General features: G+C 35.8%; 1 protein-coding gene across 4 annotated transcripts in view; it reads right to left on the minus strand.

Moving 5' to 3' along the window:
* PREX2 (phosphatidylinositol-3,4,5-trisphosphate dependent Rac exchange factor 2) overlaps positions 1-15,141 on the minus strand; it is a 299,299-nt gene that overhangs the window by 89,977 nt on the left and 194,181 nt on the right. For all 4 annotated transcript variants that reach the window (XR_015247064.1, XM_086696066.1, XM_086696065.1 and 1 more), the window contains 3 exons: positions 10,879-10,920; positions 4,638-4,855; positions 130-232 (listed from right to left, as the gene is read on the minus strand). Coding sequence is in view for 3 of the 4 variants with exons in the window: in XM_086696066.1 (XP_086552192.1) it covers positions 130-232; positions 4,638-4,855; positions 10,879-10,920 (363 nt within the window). In the remaining variant the exon portion in view is untranslated. The remainder of the gene's footprint in view (positions 1-129; positions 233-4,637; positions 4,856-10,878; positions 10,921-15,141) is intronic.

The raw sequence follows: 15,141 nt of genomic DNA on the forward strand, positions 1-15,141 counted from the left end.
CCTAAATATGACATTTTATATAAAACAATTTGAACTATATTATCAAATATAATATCAAAGTTATGCCATATGTTTTTGTTTGATGTCAAAAAATTCTATGAAACACCTATGAGACATTTAACTACTTACTTGCAACCAGTGGTTCCTCTTCTGATGGTTTAAAGTAAAAAGAAACTTTTTCCAAATCAAATAGTGCAACCAGTGTATCTTCTAACATGGCTTGTTCATCTGTCTAGAAAGAAAGAAAATAGTACAAAATATGATTGGATTGCAAAGGATAGAACACATCACATCACATCACATCACATCACATCACATCACATCACATCACATCACATCACATCACACTGTATCACATCTCCAGACCAAAACTAGCTTCATTTGTGTTTTATTTACATGCAAACCAAATTATCAACACTTATCTAAGAATTTACTGTCCACAATGAAATTAACAAATCCCTCAAAGTTACAAGTCTCTTTAATAGTTTTATATTTTTCCTTTTCCATATTACCTAAATGGTTCTACACAATCTTTCAGTCTATTTTGTAGCTATATTCAAACTGTGTTGATTTTTATTATTTACAAACAAATGTGTAAATAATACAATAAGCATGCTATCTGTCTCCAAACTTCTATAATCTTAAAAATGTAACAGCTAAAAGGCAAGAATATTATTTTATTAAAAAGCCACAGTACACAGTTTCCATCCTGTTTTACAATAAGATAGCCGATGCATTATTCATTTTGCAACCTTGTAGAGCTGTGATGAAAGCAATTTGCATGTATGCAGTGATTTTTCTTCCAAAGAGCTTGGGTACAAGAATCGTTTCTATCTCACTTGCCTTTATGGGGCCTTAATCTAGAGTCTTGTGACTATGAAACCTGATTTGTTTTTATCATTCCTTTCATTCTAAGAACATATTATTTCACATTGAAGCAGGTAAGGCCCAGCCACAGTAACAAGTTCTGTGCATGTCTCAGCAATATTATCTTTCTAGTATTAAATTCTGGCCTTCCTATTAGCAGTTTTGTGCATGACCTAGAGTCTTTTATTAATTTCCTCCTGGAAGAATAATTAGCCTTATCATACACAGATTATCTTTTAAAGGTAACATTTGTTTCTTTAAGACTATCAATGATCCTTTTAAATAATGATTTTAACAAGATTTACACACGCTTTTAAAAGTTGCTGTAAGCATACAGCCATTTTGGGGAGGGGGCAGCATGAGTAGAGGGTGAAGCAGATACTAAAGAATGTCCCTTGTGTGAAAAAGAATCACTAAATCAAACTCCAGATCCCAAAGATGTATAGCATGCAAAGCAAAAAGTTAAGAGAATCTTTGCACTTTGGCTTGGTACTTAATACCGTGTATGGTACACAGTAAGTGCTGGATAAATGTTTATTTTAGTAAACTTATTTTTTAAAGTCCTTTGAAGCATCAAAAGTATGCCATGAACCTGGAATTGGAAGGATAGGGCTGAAGAATCAGCATCTTCTTAACTGAGAAGAATACACACAAGGAAGAAGTGTCCCAAACAGGCAGGCCTCTGATTGCTATAGCGCAAGTCCTGATGCTCCAGCAGATGTGGCTAAAGTGATATGCAAGTGACCATGGACTGGGCTCAGAGCTCAGGGACACACAGACTGCCAGTGCTGGCACCTCCCATAGAAACTTCCACATTGCTAGGAGGCTTGTATGTGCTTGTTACAGAGACAGAAAAAATATGGGTTTCTTTGACTTTTTATAAAGCAACCTTTGCATTTTTTAAATCAATTCTATAATGTTAAGGGTTTCAAAAGACTAAGGAAAAAAAAAACAGTTTTCCTGAGATATAATTCACATCCTATAAAAGTCCCCCATTTAAAGTGTATAAGCTTAGGGGTTTTTAGTGTACTCAGAGTTGTGTAACTACCACCATAGTCTAATTTTAGAATATTTGCACCACCCCACAAAGAAACTCAGTACCCATTAGCATTCACTCCCCATATCCCTTCTTCCAGTCCTTAGCTCTAGGCAACCATTAGCCTACTTTCAGTCTCTGAAATTTGCCTATTGCACATATTACATAATAATGGACTCAAATAATGTATATCTTTTACAGCTATAATCACTTAGCATAATGTTTTCAACCTCCATCCATGTTGTAGCCTGAGAATATCTGTATACAAGTTTTTGTGTAAATGTAAGTTTTCATTTTTCTTTGTGTGAATATAAGTTTTCATTTTTCTTGTATATTATATAGGAGTAGAATTTCTGGGTTATATGGGAATTCTGTGTTTAACATTTTGAAGAAGTGCTAGTTTTCCAAAATGGCTGCACTGACTTCAGTGTCCATCAACAACAAATGGATAAGGAAGATACGATGTATCTCTCTCTCTCTCTCTCTCTCTCTCTCTCTCACACACACACACACACACACACACACACACACACACGAATATTACTCAGCCATATAAAAGGTGAGATGTTGTCATTTGGGACAACATGGATGGGCCTACATTACAGTGATATGTGGAATCTAAAAAAAAAAACAAATGAATAAACAAACAAAAGACAAATCAGGCCTATAAATACCACAACAAACTGATGGCTGCCAGAGGGAAGGGGGTGGTGGGATGGGCAAAATGGATAAAGGGAAGTAAAAGATACAGGCTTCCAGTTGTGGAATGAATAAATCATGGGAATAAAAGGCACAGCATAGGGAGTATAGTCAGTAGTACTGTAATAGTGTTGTATTGTGACAGATGGTAGCCTTGTGGTGAGGGTAGCAGAACACATACAGAGGTTGAATCATTATGTTGTACACCTGAAACTAATGTAACATTGCATGTCAACTATATTCAAATAAAAAAATATATGGAAAAAAATTTAAAAACGGCTGCACTATTTTACATTCCCACCAGCAATGTATGAGGGTTACAATTTCTCCTTACCAACACTTGTGATTGTCTTTTGGATTACAGTTATCCACATCTCAATGTGTCCTAGTATCTTATTGTAGTTTTGAGTTGCATTTCCCCAATGGCTAATGATGTCGATCATCTTTTCACGTGTTTTCTGGCCGTTTTATATCTTCTTCCAAGAAACACCTATTCAAATCCTTTGTGTGCTTTTTTAATCGAGTTGTCTTTTTATTAAGTGCTAAGAATTCATTGTAGAGTCTTGGGACACTTGGTGGCTCAATTGGTTGAGCGTCCAACTTTTGGTCTCAGCCAAGGTCATGATCTCATAGTTGTGAGTTTGATCCCGCATTGGGCTCTGTACTGACAGCTGTGGAGCCTGCTTGGGATTCTGTCTCTTCTTCCCTGCCCCTCCCCTGTTTTTGTTCTCTCTCTCAATCTCAAAATAAATTTAAGAAATTAAAAAATAAAGAATTCTTTCTAGAGTCTGGATATGTCACTTATCAGGTATATAAGTTCAAATATTTTCTCCCATTCTTTGGGATTTGGAACAAAATTAAGTTTAAAGTAAAAGTACCAGCACTTGATTAAACAACGGCAGTTTTAAAATAAAAGTAGAATAGAAATGAAGCCTCATTCATTCACCCATCTAACAAACACTTAATGTGTTAGGAAGTGGGTTTCCTTTCTTACGTCATTTCTATTTGATAGGAAATAACTAATATTTATTTTGTTTGTAAACATTTCCAAAAGTGCCTTATTTCAAAATTTTCATTAGTTAAATCTTTCTGAGTTTTATTAGCAATCAAGTAAGAAATCGGTCGCCCACATGGTGCGCACAGAATCTTTTCAAAAGAACCGAATTTTGTTTCTCTGAAGTACACTGAGGCAGACTTCCTTACCTTATCATTCCAGAACCTTTTATGACTGCGCAGTATTGCAATTACCTCCCTATCTTCATTATCATTAAAGAAAAACATTTTGATATATAAACTCACATATATATGTTTAATAGGTGACAAAGTATCTCATATTTAAAATCACAATTCTATTTGATGAGCACCTTCAGCTTATACGTAAGACTGAACATATTTGTCTTTTTGAACATCATGACAACTATCAGAACCACAGAAAGTATATGTTAAAAGGCTACTTTGATTTATCAAATATTTTGTGATGCTTTCTTCATGTGCACTGCGGGAAACTGATACATAAATATGGACTATTCTACAATAATTAAGGCAGTGTTCTTACATTTAACAGTACAAACATGCGTGCAAAGGAAGGAAATAAAATCATTTAACATACACAAATTTTAAACAGATTGTCAGATAGTAAGGCATGAAAGTTGTCAGATCTTGTCTATCAAGCAGGCTCCAGAATATCAACCTCAGTGGGAGCTTGGCTTTCGTGGCACTTCTGGATTGGAAATAAGGAACCACAGCATAAAGACCCTCTTTCCTCTGATGATCTTTCTCCGTCACTGCTTAGGGATATAGGAATTAGTAACAGATGGAGGCTTTCTCCGCTTTCAGCAGCCTGAGAATACGTGAAATCAGGAAAGAAGAAATACCTTCTACATAGTTACTAAAACCATATTTGCCCATGGAAAAATGAATTCTTTTAAAGTAGCTGACTGCCTGCTAATATATAATGAATAACCACTTATTTGGGAATGGGTTACAAGGTATGTTATGGTTGTCATAGGCAGTGGGAGACACTGTGATTCCTTACCAAGTTTGGTGACAGGAGCGACTGAAAGTGAAAAAGAACACCTGCATTCGCTATCTGGTCCAGCCACCTTCTGCTGGCCTCCCCGGTGTCCATCTCATTGTCTTTGCTGCTGTCAAACATCTGGTTTAAGGCTGCCATAAGCTGCTCAGAGAAGGCACAGACTGTGGCCACAAGACTCTGGCAGAAAACCATGTCTCTTCGGAGCTGTGTCTCACTGTCTGTAACCCAGGAGAACATAAAGACAGTTTTGAAAAATGCCACAGGTAAATAAAACCAATTCATTAAGCATTTATATTTGCTGTTATTTCATCCTTTCACTATACTCAAACCATGTGGAAAATGTGAATCTGAACTCTACTAATGAGCATACATTTTAGCAAATATGCTAAACACCAAAAAAATTTAAAAACCATTAAAATAACTTTGGTTAATTGATACTGTGACTTTATTTTGCAATCATTGAATTGTTCTACAAAACCCAAGGGAAAAAAGGCTTTATTTATTGATGTGTTTTTTTTTTTCTGATGGAACACGATTTGTTTGTTTCATGATACTTCCTAAAGGAAATTCAAAGTTCAATTTTTCAGTTTGTGCTGGCAAATGAAATACATTATTAATACCAAATTTTTTAAGTGATCTAATAAACTTACTCTAATTTTGTTAACATGATACGCACATGGGGAAAAGAGTATTGATATCTGATTGTTTATAACAATAACCAAATCTGGATCTCTTAGATTCACCTAAGGAAACTTCAGGAGTCGTAAACATGTCCAGTTTATAAATTCTTATATTTCTTTGAAATAAGTAATGTATTTACAGTTTTAACATATGCTGCTTTTCACCAGGATTCTTATTACGCAACTGGTTGGATTTTTGATGGACCCACACTGAAGGTATGTCTACCCTGTGAATTGCCACTCTTGGGCCACCATTTTTTCCAAGTGGAAACAAGCTTGCCTCTGAGAACCTGATCACAGGGATTCACTTCTTTGGGTGTTTGGATACATACAAACTCCATGAACTATATAAATATAAGCCATAAATTCTGTGCACTGAAAAATCGCTTATACTAGAAGAACAATAAAAGTGAAAATACTCATTTTCTTAAAAATGTACTGAATATTTCAAGGGCTCAGAATTTTCTGAAATGAAGAAGCATTGTCAGTATTAGTGTAAAACATAGGTATAAATGTAGCCATTATTTAATGAGTTCTTGCTTTTTTGATAAAAAGGCATGATTTTTAAGTTGTTTAACAAGAACACTGATCATATGTTTTTAATAACCATCAAAGGCATGTGAACACATAATGTAACTGCTATGTATTACCTAGTTTCACTATTAGTAAAAGCTACTCTTAAAAAATTTATGAGAAAAACGATTGGGTATTTAAAATATTTAATTTCATAATGAAAATATCCACTTATTATGTTGAACTATACAAACTTGCTGCTATACTAGGTCAAAATGGTTGAATATGGCAATTCCATATGGTTCAACTTTTTAACTTAACAACATGTGTTAGACATTTCTCTTAAGCAATTATATACCATGTATCTCATTCAAATAGATGGAAAAGAGGGTTTTACAGGTAACTGTGAAACAGCCAAACTGGGAAAAAAACTGTCCAAGCCTCAATTAAGAAAAAAGCAAAACACTTTTGTTTTCTTGTTGTGCACAATTTTAAAAGTGTTGTGCACTTTTAAACAAAGTGTAGACATTCAGCAACTATTTACTGAATTAATAAATGAAAATGATGAACCAGTAGAGCAACTAAGAAACCAATTAAGTGAAATGAAAATGCATGAGCTCATTCTCTGACTTCTTGAAATGCCTGGATTTAGTTTAACCTAAAAGGATAATTCAGATGGTTTGGGAGCCAAAACGTGTAGCTGCGGTACGGGGTTCAAGACAGAAACTACATAAAATTGCCCTGTATCTTTCTTGTACATTCTTGCTTTGCTTTTCTGTTGTCCTATAGTAAAGCAGAAAATCTGGGAAATTAAAAAAAAAATACTAGTAATTTTAGCAGGAGTACTCTCACCTATAACCTGAGAATAATTTCACAATAAAAACTGAATCGGAAAGAAATGCTTTATATGAAGAATGGAAAGCTAAGGTCTAGAGAAGGAAGGATCCAGTTCCACTGAGAACTTTAGAAGCGATCACAAGGGTTAATAACTTTGCCACTAGTAGAAATAATTATCTTCAAATTGCTTTGGGGAAGCAATGCTCAAATTTCTTCCCATTTTTTAACCTTAGAAAGAATACTCAGATGTTTATTCTACACTCCACTACTATATTGTATATGCATTTAAAGTCAAATAAAATTTTCATTCAACCTCATTACCAAATCAGATAATGATCACACAAAGTTGTATTTGTTCATTAATTCAAACTTTTCACACTGAATACACCACAGGAATTAAACATGGCACCAATCACTGGGGGTATGAAGACATCCAAGTTGAGGCCTCGGCCATGTCTGTGCTCACAGTAGAGTCACAGAAGTTGATATGCAAGATGCCCTTGGACCACCAGCCATTTAAATTTCAAACCAACATATTTTTAAATAAAAAATATTTTATAAATGTTTACTACTTCGTGAGGTGATTTTCAGTTGTACTTTCCTATTTTCAAAAGAGTAAATGACTTGTTTGCATAAACTTCAATATGCACATCATATTGAGATTTTCAAATAACTTTTACACATTATCGTTTCCCGGTGAGTAACAAAGGTAGAAAACTCAGAGTGGCAGAAAGGGGTCTTTACGATCTATCTATCCTCAAGTTAGGTTGACAGCTTATAAATGCATTACTTCCCTCCATTCATCCCTACACCAGCAACAATCTTCACAGGCTTATTGTGAGAATACGATAAATCAATGTATCTGAAAGCAGCCAGGACCCTGGCTGTACAGACCTCTCCTCTTTGAGCCACACACTACTGCTCAGGTTCCTCAAACGCTAAATGCTCTTACAGCTCACGCCTTGGGGCCTTCTGGCTGCAGATACTTTCTCACCCTTTCCATTAGCAAACTTTAAGTCATCTTTAAGAGTCAACTCCTTGAACTACTGAAACCCATTGAACTTAGGAAATATTACCTCCCCTGGTGAAATTTCCCCTCTCCTTCAGGAAGTATCCTGCACTTCTTGATCTGCCACCACAGGCTCGGGGGCATCCCTGTACTAGACGGCTAATTACTCAGCGGTGTGAGAGTTTGTTTATACGTTTGGGTTCCCTAAGAGACCATCAAGACCAGCAGAAGTGGCATATAATGTGAATTATGCTCATGGACCTAGAGACATATAATCTGACTTCATCTACCCATTCCATCCATTTTAAACCATATAATCCTAGGTATCAGATTCCCACATATAATATGAGGTATTTCTACTTCTTAGACCTACATACAATAAAGATAAATGAGATAAAGCACTTATCAAAGTGAAATTGCATAGCATGATTATTGTGATTCTTCTTTTCTCCAGCATCTAGCAGGGTGCCTGGCACTGAGTGGAGCTCAGTTCTATTGCTAAATAGGGAAGGAACCACACGATGAACAAAGACACCAAAATAAGCAAACTCCCAGCAAAAATGAACAGGTCTTTTCTTATAATTACGCAGCTGTTCAAAATTCACAAGTGTCCATCCTTCCCCAAAACTATTCTCATTCCTCATTTTTATCAATAAGAATTACAGCAAAAACAACAACAGCTGCTTCTAGCTTCTAGCAAAATAAGAAAGGCACAGAGAGCTGTTTTTTTGGTGACAGTTTGTTTACTGTTTTTGCAGAATAAGAATTCTCTTGTAGTGGGAATACATTCAAAACAAATGGATGTTTTACTTATCAAAGGCTTCCGTTTCATTCCAGGATTTAAGCACCTACTTAAATTCACCTTCTACAAACATGTTTTAAAATAGTAACACTTAATTTACTCTCCACTGTTTAAACAGCTCAAATTCCATAGCTGGTCTAAAAAAGAATGACATGGTTTCTAGACACACAAGTAATCCTACTCATTATTCTGAGACTGTAGGGAAAAGAAAAAAAAAAGTAACAACAAAGAAATAAAAGAGAGATGAGAGAGACAGAGAGAAAGAGACAGAGAGAAAGAGAAAGTAATAAAAGTGAGCTAAAAACAATATTTAGCAGGGCGACTGGTGGCTCAGTCGGTTAAGCATCCGACTTCAGCTCAGGTCATGATCTCATAGTCCGTGAGTTCGAGCCCCATGTCGGGCTCTGTGCTGACAGCTCAGAGCCTGCAGCCTGCTTCAGATTCTGTGTTTCCCTCTCTCTGCCCCTCCCCTGTTTCTGTCTCTAAAATAAATTTAAAAAACAAAAAAAACAGTATTTAGCAGACACCATCTACCCTTCACCTGTGGAGAGCATAATTCTGCAACCGACAACATGGAGTAATCTGGCTGCATTCTGATGCTACCCTATAAATGAGGGAAAAGAAGAGTGAGTAAATAAAGTAGGAAAAAGGAGAATGATGATGGGAATAGAAAAATAAAATTGAAATCAAAATAAGGATCTATAAGAACAGCCATTTAAATACTAATGAACAAAGCAATGTGTTCCAGGACTACTTCTGGAATTGGCATAACTAAGTTTGAGTTTCCTCTGCCACTTACTATTAATGCATTTACTCAATAAGGCATCTAATCTTCCAGATACTCAAAAATATGTGTTGAATGAATACATTTACCAGTTATTATTAATTAGCCTGAATGTTAATTTTTTTCCACATTTAAAACTATGGAAAAATAATATTCTCACAGAGTGATTGTGAGGACCCAAGGAAATCCATAAGTATGAGGTATATCAACTGTGTGGTTATTAGGAAAACTAAAAAAAAGTAGATATTTTGTTATTATTATTACTCAGTCAAAAAAACAAGACAACACTTCTTTAATTAAAGCAAAAATCAGCCAACAAACAAAAAAAGCCCTCTGGTTAACTTGACTCATTCATTCACTTATAATTTAAATTTTCCAGGTATGATAGATTGTAAAAGACCTCTCCTTCTAAGTACAGTCCACTTCTCCACCCCTTGAATCTAGCCCAACTACCTCTTTGTTCATAAACCAAAGTTAGACCAGTTTCACAATAAATGCCATGTACACAATTAACTTTACCAAAACCTGCTTCCTTCCTCCTTTTTAATTATATTCTGTGTCTGTGTGTGTGTGTGTGTGTGTGTGTGTATATATATATATATATATATATATACACACACATGTGTGTGTGTGTGTGTGTGTGTATATATATATACACACATATATATGTGAGAGAGAGAGAAAGGGGGAGAGAGAGGGAGAGAGGGGGAGGGGGAGAGGAAGAGGGAGAGGAAGAGAGGGAGAGAAAAGGAGATTTGTATTTTATTTTTCTCCTTTTTTTAAATTTAAATTTTATTTAGTTAACATATAGTACAACATTGGTTTTAGGAGTAGAATTCAGTGATTCATCACTTACATAATACCCAACGTTCATCCCAAGTGCCCTCCTTAATACCCCTCACCCATCTAGCCCATCCCCCACCCACCTCCCTCCATCAACCCTTAGTTTGTTCTCTTTCATTAAGAGTATCCTGTGGTTTGCTTCCCTCTCATCTCTCCACTCCCCCCCCCCTCCGCTTCCCATATGTTCATCTGTTTTGTTTCTTAAGTTCCACATATGAGTGAAATCATACGGTATTTGTATTTGTCTTTCTCTGACTTATTTCTCTCAGCAAAGTACTTACTGTCTCCATCCACATCATTGCAAATGGCAAGATTTCATTCTTTTGGATGGCTGAGTAACCATCCATGGTGTATATATACTACATCCTCTTTATCCATTCATCAGTCAATGGACAGACAGTTGGGCTCTCTCCATAGTTTGGCTATTGTTGATAATGCTGCTATAAACACCTGGGTGCATGTACCACCTAGAATCTGTATTTTTGTATCCTTTGGGTAAACACCTAATAGCACAATTGCTGGATTGTATGGTAGCTCTATTTTTAGTTAAATATATATTTATATACATTTCCATGTTTGTACTATAACTGAAGATGAGAATGTTTTGTGTTTTCATTAAAACTAAGTATTTTTTAAAAATCTTTGCAAGGCTTTAGAGTAAGTATGGATCATATTTCCATCTAATCTGTTAAAGGCATTGCTGTGATATCATGACACTTCTAAGGTCTCAGGCTACAATAATTTCAAATAATAAAAATAATGAGAAATATTACCTGAATATTCAAGAAGAGCCAGGAGTATCCTACACTTCACCTCTGCAGAAAAAGAAAGCATAGCAGTTAGTTGTTCAGTCTTTTTTTGCCATTGACACCACATTTTAACTGTGTAGTAAAAATTAGCACAACCTTACTCCATTAGATAATACAAATCCCATTTACTTGACATGCTATTCTTCCTATCTGCCTATATAAATTCTATCCATTTCTCAAGATGCTAAAATCCTTCCAGTTCCAAATTAAATTAGTCTGTGAAACACCCTTCAAATTCTGCTTCATCCTTTGTAAGTCACCCTTAGCTGCTGTAGTTTCCATGGTGTTCTCTAAACTCCTACAGCTATTGCGGTCTTGATCAATAAACACTCAAATGGCATTTTTTCTTAGTTACTTAAACTTTTAAATGTCGTATATGCATTTATAAACTTTATCTATAAATATACATATTTTATTATACATTATATATTAGAATTATAAATTAATTACACAGATTATACTTGTAAGTTATATAATGTATATCTATATAATCTCTCTATATATAGACTTCCTGTCCTATCTGTATGTCAAGATACTGTCCTAAAGTGCAGAACAATACTAAATATTTCCAAATACTCTTTTTTCAGAACACATCTCCAAACGAGGGCAATCACAAATGTTCAATAAATGATGTGTATTAACTTCATACTCATTGCCTTACTTCTAATTAGTAAACAGTTTACTTGCAATAAGGAAATATGAAAATATTCAAAGCTTCTTTATGTGCTAAAGATTATGGGAAATAAAAGGTTAGGTTGCATCCTGTTCCAGACAGGTTCACAATAGAGTCAGAGTGACAAAGTTACCTGATAAGAAATGTAGGAAATACTTGAGAGGACGTTACATTTTACAAAGAAGATAGTAACACGAGAATTTCAGAGGCAGGAAAGTACCAGAAAGAGTCAGAAGAACCATCTGTTATAGTCATCCCCTCTTATCTATGTGGGATATGGACTAAGACCCCCAGTGGGTGCCTGAAACCATGGATAGTGCTGAACCCTATATAGACGATGTTTTTTCCTGTACATACCTATTTATTACAAAGTTTAATTTACAAATTAGGCACAGTAAGAGATTAACAAGAACTAATAATAACATAGAACAATTATAATAATCTATTAAGTTATGTGAATATGGTCTCTCTCGCTCTCAAAATATCTTACTGTACTGTGTTCAACCTTCCTCTTGTGATGATGTGAGGTGATAAAATGCCTACATGATGAGATGAAGTAGACATTGTGACGTAGAGTCAAGCTACTACTAACCTTCTGATGATAAGTCAGAAAGACGATCTTCTGCTTCTTGACTGTGGTTGACTAAGGGTTAATGAAACCAAGGAAAGTGTACCAGCTTTGTGGTATTCGGAAAATTGCTACAGTACACTTAACCCCTGAATAACAAAAGTTTGAACTGCATGGGTCCACTCATATGTGGATTCTTTCAATAAATACAGTACAGTATTGTAAGTGGATTTTCTCTTCTTCATGATTTTCTTAATGTTTTCTTTCCTCGGGCTTACTTTATTTTAAGAATATAGTATATGGTACATATAACACACAAAATATATATTAACTGAATATTTATGTTATATTATGAATATTTATGTTATCAGTAAGGTCAGCAGTAAGCTATTAGTAGTTAGGCTTGATGGTGGGGTGGGGGGAGTCAAATGCAGATTTTTGACTGTGTAGGAAATCAGAGCCCCTAATCCTCATGCTGTTCAATGGCCAACCATACTTTGACTTTCAATGTGCTCATTCATAAGTGATGATAACACCTATCTTATCTATTTCAGGAGCCTGTGTAAAAAAATAAAAAGGGATATATATTAAAAGCTTTGGAAAATTATTTAAAGAACCGTGTACCTGTGAAGCATTATTGTTATTATAACCTGGATCTAGCTAAAGTTGTATAGAATTCTAAGTGAGTCCTGAAATGTTTTTAAACATTTTTGAAAGTTACATTGTCAAGGGAGTAGGTACATAGCCTAAGAGTGGGAAAGAGTGCTAGCAAGAGAATACAGTAAAGAATGAATACCAAATTTCCAACAATCTAGCATAGAAAATACTTTATTATATAATTTAGAGACTGAGATTAGGATATAGTTAGATAGCCCCACTGAAAAATGGCTTCCACCATCAGGCTGATGAGTTTAGACTTACCTAACAAAAATCACTGTAAGGTTCCGGGGCAGGGTACCAGATTATTAATATGATATTTTAGGAAGATGAATATAGTATATAGTAATATATAAACCAGAAAAGATGGAGACAGGGGAGTCACCAGAAAACTATCCTAATTACTGAGGTAAGGAGAAAAAGGGGGAAATGGAGACTTATGATTTAAAAAAAGGAGAAGAAGCTCTTTAGTTGGGACAACAGCAGAGAAAAAAATGGGGAAAAAGTAAGTTGTTGAAAAAATGATAGATTTTGAGAAAAGTACAATATTTGTAGGGAGCAAGAGTTGCAAATGTGTTCGCTAATAAACATTTGAATTTAAGGTGATGATGGGTCCAATTCTACCACTAATCTCCGTGTGTGTTTTTTTCACCCCATACCACCAAGCAATTATTCAACACTCTCGGGGTATCCTACAATTCGACTCAGTTCTGGCATTATCGACCTAAAGGCAGCATCAGATCTCACAGGGCAAAAGCTCAGTCCCACAAGACTGCCTGCCCCCCCCCCCCAACACACACACACTTCAGGTGCCACCTGTCAACAGGTGTCACCTGTGTTTCTGACTAACTAGCTACAGACTGGAGATTCCAACCACTCCTTCCTTAAGTTTGATCAATTTGCTAGAGTGGCTCACAGAACCCAGAGAAACATCTAAATCACCAGTTTATTATAAAAGGATAGAACTCAGGAGAAGCCAGAAGGAAGAGATGCCCTGGGAAAGGAAGGCATGGGGAAATGGTGCAGAGCTTCCATGTTCTCTCAATGCACCACTCTTCTAGAATCCACCTGGACGCTCTTCGAATCCCATCCTTTTGGGATCTTATGGAGGCTTCATTACATAGGCGTGATTGATTAAATCACTAGTTACTGTTGACTGAACTAAATCCCCAGGCCCTCTCCCCTGGGTGGGGAGGGGGATGGAATTTGGAAAGTTCCAACCCCCTAATCACAGGGTTGGCTTCCTTGCAACCAGCCCCCATCAGTAGAGGTTTTCCAAAAGTCACCTCATTGACAGAACAAAAGACACCTTTATTGTTCTCCTCACAAGAAATTCCAAGAGTTTTAGAAAATCTGCCAGGGATAGGGTCAAAGACCAGTTACATATTTCTTATTGTAAATCACAATATCACAGTGGGCTAATCAAGCAAAAATATCTTCAGTTGGCTGATAATTTGAGACCATAACTTAGTGTAGCGTTTAAGCAGGAGACAGGCATCAACTTTGTGACACTACACAATGAATCTATCCACCATTTAGCCTACTGTTTTTTCTGCTCTCTTCTACCCTCAGTTTAGCAGGCTGTGAATGGATGAATGACACAGTGTGATGTAGTTTAGGAATGACACTGTAACAGTGTTTCCTATATAAAGATCATATAATTGTTAAGTGTTTATATCATCTTTGGTATACACTTGATAGGATATTTTGAAATCAGAGATGAATGAATGATGAGGTTCAGAACCCACTATCCCAAAATATGACAATTTATCATACTGAAAATTTAACATGAAGGAATTTGAGGAACAGCAGATGTACAGAGGACTCTCTGCTTCTCCCCTGAAGCAGGTCATAAAACCTTCATGCGAGAAGTGCCTTCTCAATCCCAGAGGAAAAGAACATCCTTATCTCAGAACATGGAGGGATACTGAGAGGAACAGGCCTTGCTAAGTTTCCCCCAGTTTATTACCCTTTGTTCATACCCTTTTGTCCTATTCCATTTTCCCAAAATTTTCTACCCTTCATCAAACTTAGTTAAAAAGCACTCAGGTTTAACCATTTTTTTCTGGTCTTCATTTCCTTACAAAGGCTCCCATGTCATGTAAAAGATACTAAATAAATGTATATGCTTCTCATTTGTTTTTTTTGGCTGACTAATTTATAGGATCCCAGCCAGAGAACCTAGAAGGCTAGAAAGAAAAAGATTACCTTTTTCCTCCCTTACAGGAACATCAGAATGGGGTTATCCCAGCTACTTATATAAACCATGAAATGCTGGCAAGCTGACATTATGTTGAATTTCTAGCCAAGACCTAACCCTTCATTAAAT

This window comes from Puma concolor, chromosome F2 (assembly GCF_028749965.1).
Source record: "Puma concolor isolate L17-30 chromosome F2, mPumCon1.1.hap2, whole genome shotgun sequence".
Classification (NCBI taxonomy): Eukaryota; Metazoa; Chordata; class Mammalia; order Carnivora; family Felidae; genus Puma; species Puma concolor.